At 44.6% G+C, this 20,387-nt stretch overlaps 1 protein-coding gene across 1 annotated transcript in view; it reads left to right on the top strand.

Moving 5' to 3' along the window:
• The first annotated feature begins 2,320 nt into the window (after positions 1-2,320).
• The window catches only part of LOC310781252 (uncharacterized protein), a 74,383-nt gene continuing 56,316 nt past the window's right edge, over positions 2,321-20,387 (top strand). Inside the window, exon 1 of the mRNA XM_083641825.1 lies at positions 2,321-2,538. Within this exon, the coding sequence (XP_083497951.1) occupies positions 2,448-2,538 (91 nt within the window). The 5' untranslated portion in view covers positions 2,321-2,447. The remainder of the gene's footprint in view (positions 2,539-20,387) is intronic.

Raw genomic sequence — 20,387 nt, 5'->3', positions numbered from 1 at the left:
ATTCGGAAAATGTTTATTTAAGACACAGAACGAGAGAGAAGTCGGCTCATTTTTACATTGGAGCCAATGTACGTGTCGTCACTTCCGGACCTGACGTGCGCCCCCCTGCGGACTTTTCGAATTAATGGAATTTCACGACTGGCTTCATACATTCCCTAATTCTGTTGCCCACTGGTAGAGAGTTAAGATTCGAGGGGTGGGTTGGGGGATGATCATGTGGGTGGTGGGAGGGAGCATGGTGAGGGAAGGGGGTGGGGCTAGGGAAAGGGGCAGTAGCTAGTTATAGGGAGGTCGTAGAGGGTCATGGTTCAAGGGGTGGGTAGGGGTGTGGCTTGTGGTATGTGGCTGGTGGGATCGTAGGTTTAGGGCCGTTTTCCATGTTGAAAACGATTAGCCGTGTTGTTGAGGTACTCCAAAACATTGCCTAAAGTGCCATAAGGCTGAATGACCACACCACTGCACCGTGGGCTTCAAGGTTTTTATGCTCATATGAGCCTGGACATGGATGTAGACTGCAAGACTTGTTGCAAGGCGATTATTTCTAGTTTGAAAGTAGTTTTAGCTTGAGATTTTTTTTGAGTAGTTAAAATGTAGTTTAGCTACCATTCATTGTAGGCTAGCTAGTAGTTTGGTAAACTACTCTTTTAAACTAGTTTCCCCAACACTGGTAAAGTGTCCACTTCAAAAGCAACAGATGACACCTGTGACCTAGTGTGAAAGTAAAGGATATTTATGTGACATCTTTATTGTTTTGTGTTTCATGGGGGAAGGCATTGGGCACTGCTACACATTCCCATGGTTTATTGTCCACAGTCCATCCAACATAGTGCAAATTGCTGGTAGCATCGTATGGATTGTCTACAGAGCCTATTGCCTATTGCTCTTAATCAAGATTCACCACAAATGGACCATTGAAACATTGCTCTTTTGGAGAAGCCTTCTGCACATGTTCTCTCTGGCATCTACAATCTTCCACAGATGAATCAGTGGCTTCTTCATGAGCTGTTTCAGGATCTATAGAACTGAACTGCAGATTCCTCCATCTCTTGTGGGAGAACCACAAATGGACCAAATTAGGTGCTTAATCTGGCACCATAATTCATCTGTATTGTTGGTGTGTTGCAGATTCTGTCTCAACAACGGCAGGGACATTTTAGCTATGTTTAAAATGGTATTTTTGCACACATGGTATGCTTTTGTTAGATTGGGGAATTTAAAACCAGACATGATATGCATCTCACTTAGAAGCAGGTTTAATTAAGTTTATATTGCTCATAGTTAATTAAGCTAAAGTATTGCACTCTCACAAGATGTCAAAATGCTTTTGGCATTCTATGCCAGTGGTTCTCAAACTTTCCCACGTCAAAGACCCCTAAACTGACATAAATTAGACCACGGACGCCCATTTGATAAGGTTTTTTGCTTTTAGATGTTTCATTACAGAAAGTGTATGAAACACATAAGCAAAATAGTCATACATTCGGTCAATGTGTTACGTGTAATGGATGGAATTCTAGTGAAAATAGATTATTCCCCTTTTTGCTGGGGACCCTCTGGAACCCCATCAAGGGCCTCTGGGGGTCCCCATGCCCCACTTTTAGAACCACTGTTCTAAGCAGATTCCATGCTGCCATGCCAAGAGGTGTCGACCTCAGATTTCTCTCTAAATTTACACCCAGGATTCCCCCTCATGACCACCTACTATCATGACCACCCACAGTGTCTGCTTTATTGATGCTGCCCTTATCCCTCAGGACAGTCCTGTACAAAGACATGTCATTGATTACTATTATCAAAGAACAAACAAGTCAACAAGCAATCGTTCTGAATTATTCCAGGTGTTGTACATCTCATATTTTTCATCACTGACAAAGTTATAAACTCTATTCTTACTTTTGATTGCCCAATAAAAAGGGATTCTCACTTCTCAGCTCCCTGCTATGTTTGGTGCCCCGGAGACGGCAATAAAACAGCACTTTTTATGATCTCGCTTAGCAACCACCTCTGAAGAAAAGAAAACCAGTGACAGCTTCAAACAACGAAAGTCGTCTCTTCCTTATCTGTCGCCTGTCATCTTTTGCTGCTCTAAATCGAGACTTAAGCTTATTAACTTGTGAGATAACCAAACAGGCCTGAAGAATCACTGGAAAGTATGAGGACTTGTGAACATGGGTGTAGTTCTCCCACAGCCACAACAGCCTGTGAGAGGATGGTTCTGGGAGAGGACTGACAAAAGGGGGAGGAAAATGAGGCTGGCCAGCATTCTTCTCATTTAAAGCTGTAACTACACAAAAAGGCACTCAGGCAGTCTGGGCTGGGTCTGCTTACAAGGAGAGGCACTCTTGTCTTCATGGTGCTGCAGTGATAAGCCGAGCGTTTTCTTCTTCTTGTTCATCCCTTTTCCCCCGGCTTTGCACACAAGGGAGGCTCATGCCTTTCTTATAGACATGATGGGTTTTGTGCGTTTAAGGATTTCCCTATTTCTGGCGGTCTCGGTCGTTCAGGTTTTGATTGTCAAGTGCCAAGACGGGAACAGTGGTAAGTAAACCACTCCTCTGTTTATTTTAACACCTAATTGCTGGTTGGTATACTGTGTTAAGGGTGACTGAAGGTTGCTCACTGAGTAAGACTGAACACGCTTGTTGCATATCTGCCTGTGCTTGTACTGTAGTAACTTTGGAATATTCCCTTTTGGCCAGTGGAGTTAAATCAATTAACTGTGGCAACTGTCTTAAGTGTATTGATCACTAAGGAAAACGTTATTTAGATGAACGGGAACATAATATATGATTTCCCTCAGACTTCTGTTGGATTTGTTCCGGCAAATACTCCCTGTACATGACAACAGGATTTGTTCTATCACCTTGTTGAGATTTCCCCAGTGTTCTAATGGATAGCAGCTGGAATCATCATGACTGCATGGAACATGCAAGATCCATTTCTGGTTGGAAGGTCTGAGACAAACCTTCTTTGCTCATTGAGGACTCTTTCCAGCTTAGGGAAGATTTAAAAGAGATGGGAGCAGCTCTAGTGTGGATGATCCTCAATTGGCAAACAAGCCTGACTAGTCAGGAAGCGGCAGTGTGGACATCTGTCAGTGATTGCCGGTGATGTCACCCTCAGGCACCAAAAAGTTCACCGAGGAGGGGAGTGAGTGAGCCAGCCAGCGAGCCAGCACCTTCGCAGCTTGTATTTCTCCTCCACCTCTCCACCACACTGTAACCTTCACCAAGTGTTACTACCCCCCCCCCCCCCCCCGCGACTGCTGTACATCTGCAGAAAGCATTTCAACACCAGGGCTCACGCGTCTGTGAGGGAACACAGTCTGCGTGTTAATTCAGGGCAGATGTGAGGAGAAGCAGAGATGCTGTTGGGTTCTCTGAGTCACGGAGACATGACACACTGTGGAATACCTGAGTGGTTCTTGTTTTACTTAAGCTGTCCCCCCCCCCCCCCCCCCCATTTTTTGTGTGCTTCTTTTACTAGAGTGTTTGATGTCCTGTGATGTCAAGGGGCAGTGTTTCAGTGTATGATGTCATGAGCTACGAGCTAAGAGCAGGTTGTGACTTATGAGTGTTGGAAAGTTCAGTTTAGGGGCCCCTGAGTGGAGGAGAGTGGAGTTCAGCAATACAGTGTCTCTAGGCTCTATTGGTTGTTTTCTTTAGGCTATCACTCCCTCTGGGTGACCTTGCTTTTCTTTGTTTATGTTATTAATTAGTATGTGCACGCTTTTAGTGTGGCCATCCAAGAGAGCGCCGCCCTGTGGTGAATGCAGCAAAGGGCCCAAAACAAATTTCATGTATTGTATGTGCTCACATTAACAAAGTTGAAGAAATTATTGAACAGTAATATCGGTGCTGCTATCTGACACATAAGGTAGTGGTGTAGTTCTTATAGACTAGTTTCACTTGCTTTGAATTACATGGGCAGTGTTTAAGCTTGATGAAGAATACTTTACCCCAATTGAAATACAACTTTACCAAGTTCCATGGCATTCTGACGTTATGATTTCAAGAGCGAGAAAGGCTGAGTTAGTTTATGATTTTCCAGAGTCGGTCTAAAGCTCTAACAGCCTCTGTGGTAATTAGCTCCTTCACCCTCGCCAGGGAACGGAACGGTCTCTGTCCATATTTGTTCATGTGAAACAGCACAGTGATCTTGCAATCCCATTTCCATGGAATAGCAGAGTGAGGAGACATGGAATAGTGGTCAGTCAGTGAGGAGACATGGAATAGCCGTCAGTCAGTGAGGAGATTGCATTTCAACCAAATAAAAACAGTGGAAAGTTGATGGTTTGTGTGTAGAGTCAGGGGAAAATATGGTTCACCAATGCTTTTGAGACAATGTCCTTTGTGTGTGGTTGAGGGGGCTCGGGATCGGATCTGTTCCACACAGTGAGCACATTCTGTGGTATGATTTTTTTTTAATGTGCAGTTAGGGGGTTAGGGTTAGGAATTTTACATTCCAACTCATACATGTACATGTATATTGGCCACTTAAACAGATTCAGAAAAAATGCTAACCAGTCGTAAGAGGCAGTAGAAGAACATGAGACACACCCGACATTTCGGGCATCATATTTTACACATATAAAGTAAACCAATTGTCAAAGATTTCAAGTGAAACTTGAAGTACTTTAAGTATTTGAAACCTGGACAAGCATAGGGGGATTGCATTATACCAAGGGCTACAATTACCAATGTTGCTCCATTTAATTGGGACTTTTATATGGAAAATTGTGACTTCAAATTGAGTGTGGTTGAATGTTGATGAAACTACGTAATTGCAAGCAGACACACTGTCTCAGAAAACTTGCAACATAATGGTAATATTTATCTCTTCTGTAAAATACAACCCAAAAAAGTCAGCATAAAATGTGTGGTGAGGGCAGCAAGGTTACTGGCAAGATTTCTGAGGGGCCAGACTGGGGTGGGATTCCAGTCCAATATGGTGCTTTGATGACTGGAACATGTTTAGAGCAAATGTTGAAAATTCTGCTTAATGCAGTTATACAGATTTTGATGAATGTCATCTGTTTGCACATGTGCGGAAAGGGGAAAGTTTGCTCACAGAATTGGAAACAACTTAGGAGCTGGCGTTTAGCTCACATTTTGAAGCCCCACTGCCAGCATAGACCTCCAGGTAAAGGTAGACCCTTCAATGGCCCAGAAAGTACAACTTGTTTTGGAAGGAGCTGTCGTGTGCAAATACACTTTTTGGAGTAAGGTTGAGGTTTCTGAACATGAAGGAAAAAAACTGGCAATAGATCACTGACTAGTAACAAAAACCAGGATGCTGTGCCCAGTGTTTCAGCCAGAGAGAGAGAGAAATCATGTTGTGTGTGTGTGTGTGTGTGTGTGTGTGTGTGTGTGTGTGTGTGTGTGTGTGTGTGTGTGTGTGTGTGTGTGTGTGTGTGTGTGCGTGCGTGTAGGTGTGTGCGTCTGGTGTGTGTGTGTGTGCGTCTGGTGTGTGTGAGTGTGTGTGTGTATGTGTGTGTGTGTGTGTGCGCACGCACGCGTGTGCACGCATGTGTGTTTGAGCATAACCCCTCCCAGTCGCTGACATAGCTGTAAAACGTCTTCAAAGTTGCCACTTAGCACCGTACATCAAAGACACAATTAACACCCAAAGTTGAGGTCATTTTAGTCTTTGTTTACACACTGAAGTAGGCACTGGTTCTACAGTCACATTTTCGTTCATCACCAAATTGTTGATTTTCGTTAGGACCAAAACCCAAGTCGACGTGAGACGTTTCTCTCTCTCAGAAGAACACGCGACCAGAAGGAAAAGAGTTGGTACTGTATTCCAAATCAACAGACCTGCATGAGGTCACTCGAAACTTCCAAATTGGTTCCAGTTGTTGTTGCCACATCACTGACATCGCAACAAATGGGCTGTTTTCTACCAAAGCTGAAATGTCCAAACATGTGAATTCAACCAGGTCCACAGACGGCTCTGATTAGAAACACATGCTGCATTTTTGAGCTATGACTTGATTACACGCCTCTTTTGTTCTAAAGTTGGGGGGGAAACCTTACCAGACCGTAGGCTACACTTCGGTTACACCTACAGGAGAGACACCCACCAACAACACAAAATGCTATCAACTGATAACATTTTGATGGCCTAAGGCAGTGGACCTGTGATGACTCGATGGCACAGACGATGGAGCTGATGATAGATTTTTAATGCGGCCTGTGCCCGCGAGAACTGCTCCATGGGAACTACTTATAAACCAAATTATTGCAGTCAGCAAATGGAGGCTTGGGGTGGGGGGGGGGGGGGGAGGGGGGATGACTTCCAGATGTTAAAATAGTCACTTTGGCAGTATTGGGAGAATATTAAACTGAGGCTTTGCCTTGGAGCTAGCTGGAAGGGGAGGAAGTTAATGGCTGATGTAAGACACGGTGTGTCAGTATTCCTTTAGGGTGACTTGAGCATGGAAAGATGTGGAGGTTGACTGGCTCATGGCTTGTGGGAGTATCGTATCTCCCTCGGTGTGTACCTCCTCACACTCCTCACCTCCACCGCGGTTTCAAGTTAAAGTAACTATTTGTTTGGAGACGTGCAATTACGGCTCCCGACACGTTTCCTAGTGCTTGATTGGCACCTACTTGGGAATCTGCCTTGTGATCCACTCAGCCGATCCATGTTGGGAGCACTGGATGACAGGACCATGTTGGAAACTATGTACTTCACCGCAAGATCCTGAACACAGAATGAGCTGGGTTTCTATCTTCACGTAACCTGTAACATGTCAGAAATCAAAGCGATTTTGCTTGATTATCTTCCTTTTTCACACACACACACACACACACACACACACACACACACACACACACACGCACGCACGCACGTACGCACGCACGCGCACACACACACACACACACACACACACACACACACACACACACACACACACACACACTGTAAAATGATGTAGATCTCTGCATTTTGCTCTCTAATAGTGTCATGAAGGTCATGCAACTATTTAATTAAAAAACTTTTTCTATCCTTATAGAAAAGTTTCCCCTCAAAAACATCAATTCTGGCGCACACAATACTGTGGCAGTGCGTTTATGTGGACAGATGCAGCCCGATGTGTGTATTTTCATGGTTAGACATTGTTTTGTTCTGTTCTGTGTTTATGTGGTTGAGTGAGCTTGACAATACATGGGGAGAGAGAGATTTTTTCTGATTGTTGATGTTATTGGCTGGGCGTCCACGTGGGAGCTCTACAATGCCTCGCCTAAAAACATCCTGGCGACAGCCAAACAAATGTAAACAGCACCAAAATCAGGCAGGGGCAGCGTCTGTCCATAAACACACTGCCACAGTATTGTATGTGTGAGAATTTGTTTTTGAGGGGAAGCTTTTCTATAAGGATAAAAAAAATAGTTGCATAGTATACCTTTAAGCACAATTGTAAAACTGTATCAGCAATTCAAAAGTAATAGTCTATCTCTGAACATCAGTGCGGCAAATGCAGCCTTTGTGCTAAGGTGCGTTTGAGTCTTTGCTGGTACACAATGCATTTTGCCTTTACAGTGTAGGAGTGTTGATACAGCTGGTTGTGGTTTTTCAGGACATCAGGAGGACTTTTGCCCTGTGGAGCTTAGCCACTGTAGGTTGGCAGGTCTTAGTATAATGTAGCGCTCCCTGTGAGCATGTTCTCTGTCTCTCCCCTGGTGACCATTTCAAAGGCTGTCGTAATTACTTTAAATCCTCCAATTCCATGTCCCATCTGGGAACCTCTCCCTCTCTCTCTCTCTCTCTCTCTCTCTCTCTTCCTCTCTCTCTCTCTCTCTCTCTCCCTCTCTCTCTCTCTATCTCTCTCTCTCTCAATTTAAATTATATTAAAAAGGGCTTTATTGGCATGACAAGGTGCATCTTACATTGCCAAAGCATACATATAGCAACACTTAGTAATTACAAAAAAACAAACAGAAAAACAAATACATTTTGTTACCCAGTAACATAAGTCACAAGATCTGAAGATATTCAAAAAGGAAGAGAACATTTTTAAATGGAATGTGATAATCTAGAAGACTGTTGACCAAAATCTATTCAGAATAACAACACAACTGTAATAAACAGGCAATTAGACAGGGTGGTAGTGCAAATAGTGAGCATTTACAGCATATCAATAAAATAAGATCAACTAAAGATTAGTGTTGACCAGAGAACGTATTTGGAACACCAAATTAACCAAGCAAACCAATAAACAGGATGCTAGTGCAAATAATAGGTGGGTGTCCAAGGAGAATAAATGGGGGTAATTTACTCACTGGGTATTAAGTGTTCTATGTTTCAGCCAGATGTGGACTTTCTCTCTCTCTCTCTTTCTCTCACCCTCCCTCTCTCTCTCACCCTCCCTCTCCCCATGTCTCTCTCCCCCCCCCCTTCTCTCTCTCTCTGGGGAAGTGTTTAGGCCAGGCAATGATTCAACAGAATTAGCCTAAGCTAGAGTTGCTCTCAGTTGTATCATATAATTAGGTAAAATAAGGGTCTTACTGTTAATTATTCTCAGTCATTATGATCATCATTACAGTGATGGATCAGGGTTAAGGCACAGAAAGGCCTGATATACAATAAGCTGCTAGAATGCTTTGTTCAATTGGACACCATCTTAATGATCAGTAAAGCCAATATGGATCAGTTGTAACTTTTCGAAGGCTGAAATCATAAAGTACCTTCGAAATGTAACAGTATTCTTTGGCAGCTCCTCAAACACAAGTCTGACTTGTTCAAATGCCACAAAATGGTGACTGGCAGCCATAATTGTAGGTTGTGGTGTAACCTAAATTCTAAGTTGTAGCTACGTTGTGTATATTAGAGTATAACTGGTGAGCGTGAGAAAAGTGTAGCTACATGGGTGTCCATAGGCGATTCTAGGCTTTCCAACCAGGAGGTGCACCTTCACAGTCCAAAGTGAACCCCGATTGGGGGGTTTCCAGGGCCTTGGACAAATACATTTTGTACATTTTAAAGTAAAATGCATTAATCTGGTGCACTCTGAGAGCAAAATGAAGAGGCTAGTAGATCTATGAAGAACTGCACACATGACATTAATATCCTCTTCACTATGCTGTCGCTTTACAATGATGAAATAAATGGGGCGGCTTTAGCTCAGGAGGTAGAGCGGGTCGGCCAATGACGCAAGGGTTGGCGGTTCGATCCCCGCTCCCTCCCAGCTGCTGTCATTGTGTCCTTGGGCAAGACACCTAACCCTCCTTGCCTCGTATGATTGGTATGAATGTAGACATGAATGATGGTGGTCGGAGGGGCCGTTGAGCGCCCGGTACGAATGGTGTGAATGAATAATGATTCTGTGAAGCGCTTTGAGCACTTGGAAAGGCGCTATATAAATCCAATCATTATTATTATAAATATAAGTGAGTTGAGTTGAGAGGTCAAGTACAGATTTATTTTATTCAGAAACACAATGAATCGAGAAATAGCATTGAATAATGTTGAATACAATGAAATATAGATATCTATGACACATTATATATAAATATATTTGATTCGATTTTGTTTAAATCATTTACATGTAGAAATGTCATTGTTCTCCCCCATCTGGCCACCAGGCGCTGCACGTGCATCCAGTGCACCAACGTAAAATCGCCAGTATGGGTGTCGGTGGGTGACAAGGGGCAGCAATGTGGCCAGGATGATTTGGTCGACTTTACAACTGTCTGTAAAATAATCACTAATTAAAACGTATATTTTCGTATGAATGATTGGTTTCGACTTCATATTTCCAAGGTGACACTGTATGTGATAAATGTGTGAGGAGTTGCATTACAAACCTTATCACCTAGCTCAGGCATGCCATATCAGGGCTTTGTCAGCAACGTACATGAAACAGTGGATTTCTTGAATGATGTTCTGTTACCATATGTTGGTTGCGCTGCGCATGATGGATGCCTAGACTGAGTTGGACCACATGTTTCGGAAATTCCTTGGTGCAGTGTCAAGACTTTGATCTCTGCTGTTCTGTGTTTGAAGCTGAATCAATCGAATGCAATCTTAAAGCACCGAGAATCCCAGGCAAAATGAACGCACAACTGTTTTCCATAGTAAAAACACAGACATTCTCCAAGAGGCTTATGTTCAGAAGATAAATATTGAAGTAACTTCCTGCACACACAGTGCTGGAATCTTCACCTTGCAACAGTGCCAGATCTTAGTAGAGGGTATGACATTTCTTGAAATGTCCCTCATAATTAAACTCATATTGTCGGCAAAGCAGATACATGTATTAGCTGGGAACAGACAGTATCAAGTTTTGAGTGCTGTGAAATATTGAGTATATCAAATGTGTTGAAAAGAGGAATTTAGCTTGAACTTTGGCAAGCTATGGACAATAAGTTGATTTAGCTGCGGTAAATAGAGTGATACAAGCTCTGACATACCCTAAAACTTGTATAACAGTTACGGGCGAGCAAGAGGCATTCTATGCTGAGTGCTGATATTCAGTATAACAGCATGGGTATGTATGCATCTTTTTTTCATAGCATGATAGCGGAATGACCCACCCTACTTTGCCTCTGATTGGCTTACCCTGATATTTCACCCTAACATTAACCAATCATCAATTCTCATGCCTAAACGCAACCAATCATCACTCCGCATGCTGAAATCCAACCCATCCTTCGCCATTCTAATTCCGCTACCATGCTATTATTTTTCTATGTAGGCTACTTGCCTGGGTCCAGACCTTCCAATCACTCAACAGAGTTGAGTTTGGCTGCTTCTGTCATGGCATCGTCATATGCAAATGCCTTTTCTTCGGTTTTTACCAGCGATTCACCAATCAGCGCCGAGGGGGAATAACGATTGGCCAATCAGCATCAATAAACAGCCCAACAGGCGGGACTAAGCCGTTGTCAAGTGCGCTGAGGCGAGGAGTAACGTCAACAAGAAAAATGGCTGCGGCCGCCACCTGCTAATGAGGCTTTTTTTATTTTTATGGATTAAAGTACCGGTACCAATTACTTTGAAATGTGAACGGCACACTGCTAGGAAGACATTTATTCAAAGGACAGCTTTTTTCATGTTCTCCTGACTGCAGTAACTAATTTTTTTTTTTTTTATTTAACCTTTATTTATACAGGTGAATCACCTTGAGACCTGGATCTCATTTTCAAGTGCGACCTGTTCAAGCAGCATCCAGACAGAAAGTTACAGTAACAAAAGTTGACAGACAGTATGACAACAGTAAACAGTACCAGTACAGACAATAAATAAAATAACCAAATGGCTAACAGAGACACATTAGACAAAAAAATGGGGGATGTTAAAAAGGAGATGGTCAATTATAAAACAGGAGCACAGCGAGGCAGTGATTTCAAGGTTGCGCAGCAGTAACTTAAAGCTAGGCAGTGCGATGAGGCTGGACAGCTTCAGTGTCTGTTGAAGCGTGTTCCAGGTGAAAGGGGCAGAGTAAGGGCCTGTGTCCACCTGCTGTCTTTTCCTCAGGTCCAGCGTCTATTTTCAATTGTTTCCAATGGGAGGAGAGCGTATGCGAGCGCACACGGACGTGTAGAGAAAGTGCAGAGCGCCCAGCGTCTTTTTTCGGCGTTTTTGTGCGCCGACTCCCAGCGCTTCCAGCTGAAAATATTTTAACTTTTCAGAAAGACGCTGGTGTCGGCTGCTCCTTTTCTGGTAACTAATCATATGGAAAAACTATCGCAACAGAGACAGAACGGCTCAATTGTGGGAGCAGATCGGCTAGACACTTAATATTTCTGGTGAGTGTTGTGCTTACTGCTTTTAATAGCGTAGCCTACCTGTGTTGTTAGCTTGCTAGCTGTCAGCTATCAAGCTGAACTAACGTTACTTGCAGACTGCTTCCTTGTATATTGTGCGCTGGGATCAGCGTTCCCCAGCGCACTCCCAGCGTTTAACATTGGAAAAAGACGCCAGGTGGACACAGGCCCTTAGAGAACGCTTTTTTCCCCATCTCAGTACGGACAGGTGGGATGGTGAAGGTGATGTAGTCCGTAGTCCTGGGTGCGTAAACTGTAACTTGAGTGCTTGTGAGATAAGTAGGAGGAAATGTAAGTGGGTAGCAGACCGGTGATGGATTTATAGATGAAAATATACTAGTGCAGGGTTTGGCGCATAGTGAGAGATGACCAGTTGACTAGGGTGTATAGATGACAGTGATGAGTGAGAGGTTTACAACCGGTTATGAATCTCAACGCGCCATGATAGACAGCGTCCAGCAGATGGAGACAGTTTTCGGAAGCGTTCATATACAGGACATCACCGTAGTCAAGGACCGGCAAGAAGGTGGCTGCAACAATACGTTTCCTTGCGTTGAAGGAAAAACAGGATTTATTCCTGAAAAAGAAGCCCAATTTCAATTTCATTTTTTTTTTTACAAGTTCTCAATATGGGGTTTAAAAGACAGTATTGACTAATGTCAAATTCAGGGCAATACGTTGGTCTCTAGGGGAAATTCAGTTCTTCCCCTCATAGCGCTGCCTGGAGCACTTCTTTTTAGGAGAAATAAAAAGCCGATCACGATCATCTGACATTAGCTAAGTCGCTGGCTAGCTAACCAGATGATTCCCTTCTAGTAGACAATGTGTGTGTGTGTGTGTGTGTGTGTGTGTGTGTGTGTGTGTGTGTGTGTGTGTGTGTGTGTGTGTGTGTGTGTGTGTGTGTGTGTGTGTGTGTGTGTGTGTGTAAGTAAGTAAGTAAGTACATTTTATTTATACAGCGCTTTTCACAGACAAAAGTCACAAAGTGCTTTACATGTGCATAGATAGACATTAAAAATATAGTAAAAAGGCACTAAGCCACACAAATCGAAAAGCAATACACAGCAAGAAATAATGCAAACAACATATTGAAAGAATAGAACACAATACAGTAATAAGTGCTTAGTGCACGGGGCGAAAATACCCATACGTGCACGACGAGGTACAGTATGCATTACGCAGGGAGTCAGGTGAAGGCCTGTTTAAACAGGTAGGTTTTGATCTGGGCCTTGAAAGAGTCAACAGAGTGGGCGGACCTAATAGCAGGCGTGTGTGTGTGTGTGTGTGTGTGCGTGCGTGCGTGCGTGCGTGTGTGTGTGTTAGCTGTGCCCGGGCAAAGCTATCTGCGACAATGTTGACGAAGAAACAGCGTTTGACATTGGGATTCTTGCCATTGAGCATGTACCATCCACCACCGCCAGGACATTGAATAGGTTCTGGCCATCCATTGCAGAAATACTTAGAGGGATCTGCAGAAACATCAACGGTGTGAATGAATACAGTGTTTAAACATTGAAATGAGCTTTTCACATGTTCCTCCCTGCTCTCTGTCCACTGCAGTTGCAAATGCTTATGGGTGTTGATCTCCATGTACAGAACAGAGCTGTTCTATGGCTTGCAGTTTGTCTGCATTGTACTCACGTGCGTCACAACGCACTGCAGCATCCTGGATGATCAGCAGTGCCAGCAGCAGGCTGGCAGCTCCTCCAACACAACGCATGGTTCACTTCTCTCCAACTCTCACAGTTCACTCTCAAACTGGAATAGCTGAGAAAGGCAGACAGTTATAGTCTCTATTCACAACAGCTTTCAACTTTCAGGCCCATATCATTTGACATGTTAAAGGAGGAGATCCTTTGTCGGTGGGAGATGTCCCGTGGCTCACCTGGTAGAGGGTGTACCACCAAGGCTCAGTCCCTCCTGTGGCCGACCCGGGTTTGAATCCAACCCATGATCCCCTGCCACGCCATCCTCGCCCTCCCCCCACATCAGAGGACCCGGCCCAAAGCGTTACAGTTATGCAGCACAAACACTAAAATATTGACTTAACATAATTTTGTCTTGGAGTTGGACATTTTTCTCACAGAAATGACACATGATGATGACATACTGTATATACAGGCAATTCCGCAGGTTGTACAGTATGCTCAAGCAAACGTCCTGTAAGTTTAATAATGTGTACACAGATGGAGTGAAGATGTGTCTGTTCAGATCATTTTGTACTCCACTCTATACGGTGCATGCTTCATTGGTGTTACGATTATGAGGGGTCTTTGGAATACTGGCTTGGCCTCGCCTGCCCTATTGTCGCATCCGGGTGTGTGTGTGTGTGTGTGTTGCTCACTAAATGTTATTGCATCAGTGATGTCACAATACCTCCTTGTGTGTGTGCCCCATTATGATATCACTGATGACATCATCAGTGTGTGTGTGTGTGTGTGTGTGTGTGTGTGTGTGTGTGTGTGTGTGTGTGTGCGTGTGTGTGTGTGTGTGTGCCTCCCTATGATATCACTGATCAGTCTTGTCACAATGCCTCCTTGTGTGTGTGTGTGACATCACTGATCAGTCTTGTCACAATGCCTCCAGCTCCATCCATGCCACCTGATCGCACGTAAAACAGAATAGCTGTGGCCGAACACAGAACTTGAAACAAACAAACAAACAAAGTCCACATACAATTTGATATATATTGTCTCCCCTTTTACTTTAGCAATATGTTGCAATGTGGTCTTTATTGCCATATTACATTTCAGGGGGGGGGGGGGGGCACTTCAAGTGTGGTCACCCTCGGGCACCACACTGTGTTAATCCAGGCCTGACTGTGTAACTTTATTTTTCATAAATAATTATGAGAGGGGGGCCTTCCACCCCCCCAGACACTTGAGCACCTGCCCCCCAAAATGCCTGTGCACGCCACTGCACATGTCCATGTCAGAGACTCCAACATGTCCAGTATGGAGAGTTATAAGTGTTATGGGATGTTCTTCAGAGAAAAGGGTGCATTCTTTCAACACAATGTGAGTCTGTGCTGTCCTTAACCCACTGGCCGCCATGTCCAGTCAATGTTCCCGAACAAACAGTTCTCACAGTAACTCTCCCAGACCAGTGGGATGTGGAAATGTCTGCTTGTAGTCAATGACTCATGGCTACCACTAACATAGATGATTTCATCAAATGGCTAAATTGCTACTGTAGAATAGGGGCTAAGGAGGACAGAGTTTGTTATAGTGGCAGCGTTAACTTCCAATATCAGATAACTTGTATTTAATTCAAATTAGATTTGTCAACTAACTATTCACACACCACATCACGTCCACTCCTTACTGCTCCAACTTCTTATTTTAACTGTTTATATTGTGTTTATATTGTTGAGCAGTGCTGTTGCCAGCACTGAGCTAATATATGCCGGCTCTGAAAGAAACATTTCAACCTAAACAACAACAGCTCAAAATGATGGAAATGTTTACAGTCCGCTACCTTTATGTAAATGATGTCCACATGACTGAAATAAAATACTGCTTCTTTGTGTTTCTGTAAATATACTTTGGGATTGAAGCAAATCCGCGTGGTTTTCTTGAAGAAACAATACCCTGCAGAATAACCTCCTAATTGCTGCAGTGCAGACAAACTGTTTACATTTTCCACGCAGGCTTCAGTTAATCGGCCATGCCCGCTTCGCCCAAACAAATATCTCAGGTTCACACAGGCTCTTTGTTGTGTAGCATCTCTCATGTCATCCCTACCAGCCTGTATTTACCCAGGCTCAATTACAGCACTTTAAGTAGAGTTTTTGTGGCTTGATTTCAACGTATATTCCCCTCTAGTTTCTAAGCCATCCTTTGATGTTGCCTGGTTGTTTAGGAGCCTTGAATGGGTTTGATAAATTGAGAAGAGGGCAGAGAGATGAGGACAATTTGATTTCATCATAATCCCATACTCCATGCAGTCTCTTTGTCATTGGGTCGTATGAAATCGTAAGAAAATTTCACATCATGATTATAATGACCAAAATGATCACGGTTATCAGTATTATCACCGTATTGTTAAAATGTACTGAAAATACTCAACAAGTTTTATATTGGAAATATACAACTAGCAGCACCGTGAGGTGAAAGAGGGGTGATGAGAGAGAGGAGGTGAAAGAGGGGTGAGAGAGAGGAGGTGAAAGAGGGGTGATGAGAGAGAGGAGGTGAAAGAGGGGTGATGAGAAAGAGGAGGTGAAAGAGGGGTGATGAGAGAGAGGAGGTGAAAGAGAGGTGATGAGAGAGAGGAGGTGAAAGAGGGGTGAGAGAGGAGGTGAAAGAGGGGTGAGAGAGAGAGGAGGTGAAAGAGGGGTGAGAGAGAGGAGGTGAAAGAGGGGTGAGAGAGAGAGAGGAGGTGAAAGAGGGGTGAGAGAGAGGAGGTGAAAGAGGGGTGATGAGAGAGAGGAGGTGAAAGAGGGGTGATGAGAGAGAGGAGGTGAAAGAGGGGTGATGAGAGAGAGGAGGTGAAAGAGGGGTGATGAGAGAGAGGAGGTGAAAGAGGGGTGAGAGAGAGAGGAGGTGAAAGAGGGGTGAGAGAGAGAGGAGGTGAAAGAGGGGTGAGAGAGAGAGGAGGTGAAAGAGGGGTGATGAGGGAGAGGAGGTGAAAGAGGGGTGATGAGAGAGAGGAGGTGAAAGAGGGGTGATGAGAGAGAGGAGGTGAAAGAGGGGTGTGAGAGAGAGGAGGTGAAAGAGGGGTGAGAGAGAGAGGAGGTGAAAGAGGGGTGAGAGAGAGAGGAGGTGAAAGAGGGGTGATGAGAGAGAGGAGGTGAAAGAGGGGTGAGAGAGAGAGGAGGTGAAAGAGGGGTGATGAGAGAGAGGAGGTGAAAGAGGGGTGAGAGAGAGAGGAGGTGAAAGAGGGGTGAGAGAGAGAGGAGGTGAAAGAGGGGTGATGAGAGAGAGGAGGTGAAAGAGGGGTGATGAGAGAGAGGAGGCGAAAGAGGGGTGATGAGAGAGAGGAGGTGAAAGAGGGGTGATGAGAGAGAGGAGGTGAAAGAGGGGTGAGAGAGAGAGGAGGTGAAAGAGGGGTGAGAGAGAGAGGAGGTGAAAGAGGGGTGAGAGAGAGAGGAGGTGAAAGAGGGGTGAGAGAGAGAGAGAGGAGGTGAAAGAGGGGTGAGAGAGAGAGGAGGTGAAAGAGGGGTGATGAGAGAGAGGAGGTGAAAGAGGGGTGAGAGAGAGAGGAGGTGAAAGAGGGGTGATGAGAGAGAGGAGGTGAAAGAGGGGTGATGAGAGAGAGGAGGTGAAAGAGGGGTGAGAGAGAGAGGAGGTGAAAGAGGGGTGATGAGAGAGAGGAGGTGAAAGAGGGGTGATGAGAGAGAGGAGGTGAAAGAGGGGTGATGAGAGAGAGGAGGTGAAAGAGGGGTGAGAGAGAGAGAGGAGGTGAAAGAGGGGTGATGAGAGAGAGGAGGTGAAAGAGGGGTGATGAGGGAGAGGAGGTGAAAGAGGGGTGAGAGAGAGAGGAGGTGAAAGATGGGTGATGAGAGAGAGGAGGTGATGAGAGAGAGGAGGTGAAAGAGGGGTGATGAGAGAGGAGGTGAAAGAGGGGTGAGAGAGAGGAGGTGAAAGAGGGGTGATGAGAGAGGAGGTGAAAGAGGGGTGAGAGAGAGGAGGTGAAAGAGGGGTGATGAGAGAGAGGAGGTGAAAGAGGGGTGAGAGAGAGGAGGTGAAAGAGGGGTGTTGAGAGAGAGGAGGTGAAAGAGGGGTGAGAGAGAGGAGGTGAAAGAGGGGTGATGAGAGAGAGGAGGTGATGAGAGAGAGGAGGTGAAAGAGGGGTGATGAGAGAGAGGAGGTGATGAGAGAGAGGAGGTGAAAGAGGGGTGATGAGAGAGAGGAGGTGATGAGAGAGAGGAGGTGAAAGAGGGGTGATGAGAGAGGAGGTGAAAGAGGGGTGATGAGAGAGAGGAGGTGAAAGAGGGGTGATGAGAGAGGAGGTGAAAGAGGGGTGATGAGAGAGAGGAGGTGAAAGAGGGGTGATGAGAGAGGAGGTGAAAGAGGGGTGATGAGAGAGAGGAGGTGAAAGAGGGGTGAGAGAGAGAGGAGGTGAAAGAGGGGTGAGAGGAGCTGGGGTATTAAGGAGAGAGGAGAAACAGGCATCTGCAATTAGAGATAGAGAGAAAGAACTGTGGGAATGTGGAAGGGTCTGGGAGCGGTGGGGGTGGTGGTGGACTAACCCATCTCTGTTTGGCACATGTCATCAAGGGTGAGTTTCTCTCTACTCTGCCTCTACCCCCCTGCACATCCCAACAGACTGCTCTATCTCCAGAACAGGAAGTCCTGTCAAACTGGAATTTCCTCTGGAAAAGCATGTGTTAGGGCTCTGGCTTGTTGTTGTTCTTAATTATTGGAGGAAACTTTCGACAGACACACAACATTGGTTTTGTATTCCCTATTTAAAGGTGCGCTCTGCAGTATCTGCCTCCTAGCTGATGCACCAATCAACAATTAAGATGAGGTTGAGCCAAATCAATGGAAATGTATCAAACAAACAAAAGCACAAAGGCTAATTTTGTGGGTATCTTGTAAGGTATCCGTTCAAGCCATCTTTTGTTTGTAGTTGTTTTCCCCATCACAACATGCAGTAAGGCAGGCTCAGATGTCACCTACATACATCAAGTTGTCAATATGGAGTACAGATGTGCCACCGTATCTAAAGATCTGACCTCTCCTGTTACAGAGCAATGCAAGCCGTAATGCTTAGGGGTCTACTGAGGACCTCGCCCTGCAGGGCCAGATTCTGATCCTCTCTGTTTATGTTGTCAAGAAAAATGTGCTCCTGCCAGCCCTAACAGCAGCTAGAAACATTTCAAACTTAGCAAAACCTGCACAGTTATTAAAAGATAAGTTCATAGTAAGATGTTGATTCACACGTAGGCGTTTATCCTTAAAATGAGGTCAATTGTGATTTGAATGGACTATCACTTTTTTTCAGGCTACCACAGCTGTTGATGACCTGTTCAGAAACTATGCAACTGTTACTGATAGGAGGGAGGCGGTTCAGCAAACAAACCCCAGCCAACTTGCCAAGAAATAATCCTGCCTGCTTGACAGTGAAGAACACTATTTAGAAAGAGGAAGGGCTGGCTATGCACATAGCGCACTTCAGGGTTTAGTTCAGTAATACACTTAGATTTTTTCCCCCTTCTTTAAAAAATACAGACATAATGTTCTGCCAATCTTCTCTGAGGCAGAAAACATTGTTCTTCAGTGGTTTTTGCAGACAGTGGTTGTTCTTTGGGGTTTACCATCAAAACATAGTAAGGAGATGGCTTGAAACGTTTCGTTCCGCCACTCTCATCACAGAACTACAGGTCACTGTGTGTGTGTGTGCGTGTGTGTGTGTGTGTGTGCGTGTGCGTGTGTGTGTGTGTGTGTGTGTGTGTGTGTGTGTGTGTGTGTGTGTGTGTGTGCGCGTGCGCGTGCGCGTGCGCGTGCGCGTGCGCGTGCGCGTGCGTGTGCATGTGTTTGTGTGCATGTACAAATAATTTGATGTCTGGAAGGGAATTAGGACGGAATTTCCTCAGAATCTATGAAATTCTATTAAGTAATTTGGCTTTTATGTATTTCATCAGATGCCTCTTCCTCTCAACAGTCTGTTTCACTTGTCTTTTTGCTCGGCAGTGCAGATACCCGCAGTCTGCACACCAATATCTCTGGGCTAAAGAAGCCTCAATAAACAGTCAGTCCACATGCTGAGATCAATGCAAAAATATTGTTTCTTTAATTTAAGACATCAGTGAGGTCAAACAGTGCTCAAAGTGCAGAAAATGAGTTTAAAAAGCAGCAAATGTTTCAGTCCTTGACTATCATCAGAGCTGGCATGAATGCTTCACAAGAACAGATACACACAAGACAGATTCCATACAAGGTGCACCCAGTCAGTCAGCTGATACTCCTATTTGCATGAAACCAACTCACTTGGGTAAATAGACAGTACTTCTATTCGCAATGTCAAATATTGACAAATCATAAACCGAAGGGACTTGACAGATTTGTTAAGTTATCAGCAATGAGTCACAAGAACACAGAGAATATGTACTGTAGCTACAGGTATGCCTACAAAACTTGCCTAAATCTATAGAGAGGTTGGTGTCATGTAAATACTACATTTTAGATTCTTAACTGGTGCCATGGCACTAGTCCGATACCTCACGAGTCCGACACCTCACGAGTCCGAAAAAAGAGGCATTGGACAGGGGATCATGTCTATGTTCCCCGGGTTCTATGTTCCCCGGGTTCTATATTCCCCGTTTTTCACTAACCCTAAACCTAACCTCCCCCAGACCCTAACCCAAAACCTAACCTCTCCCACCCCCACGCCTAAACCTAACCTCCCCCAGACCCTAACCCAAAACCATGAGGTGTCGGTCTCGTGAGGTGTCGGACTAGGGGGCAGTCCCCTCTTAACTATGGTTTTATAATTGCATGTGATACAGTACAAGTTGGTTATTTGTCATCATTGAACAATCAGCAAAAACAAATACCACAACATTTGCCCATTTGCTTTCCCTTTTAGAGACAGAAGTGGATGATGCCTACCGTAGTCATTTTTAGACTCGCCAAAAAGCTGTTTTCAAGCAAAAAAACAAACAGTTTT

Source organism: Poromitra crassiceps (assembly GCF_964638095.1).
Source record: "Poromitra crassiceps genome assembly, chromosome: 8".
Taxonomy (NCBI): domain Eukaryota; kingdom Metazoa; phylum Chordata; class Actinopteri; order Beryciformes; family Melamphaidae; genus Poromitra; species Poromitra crassiceps.
Note: the sequence above shows the minus strand (reverse complement) of the source record. Positions and strands in the feature narration are given on the sequence as shown.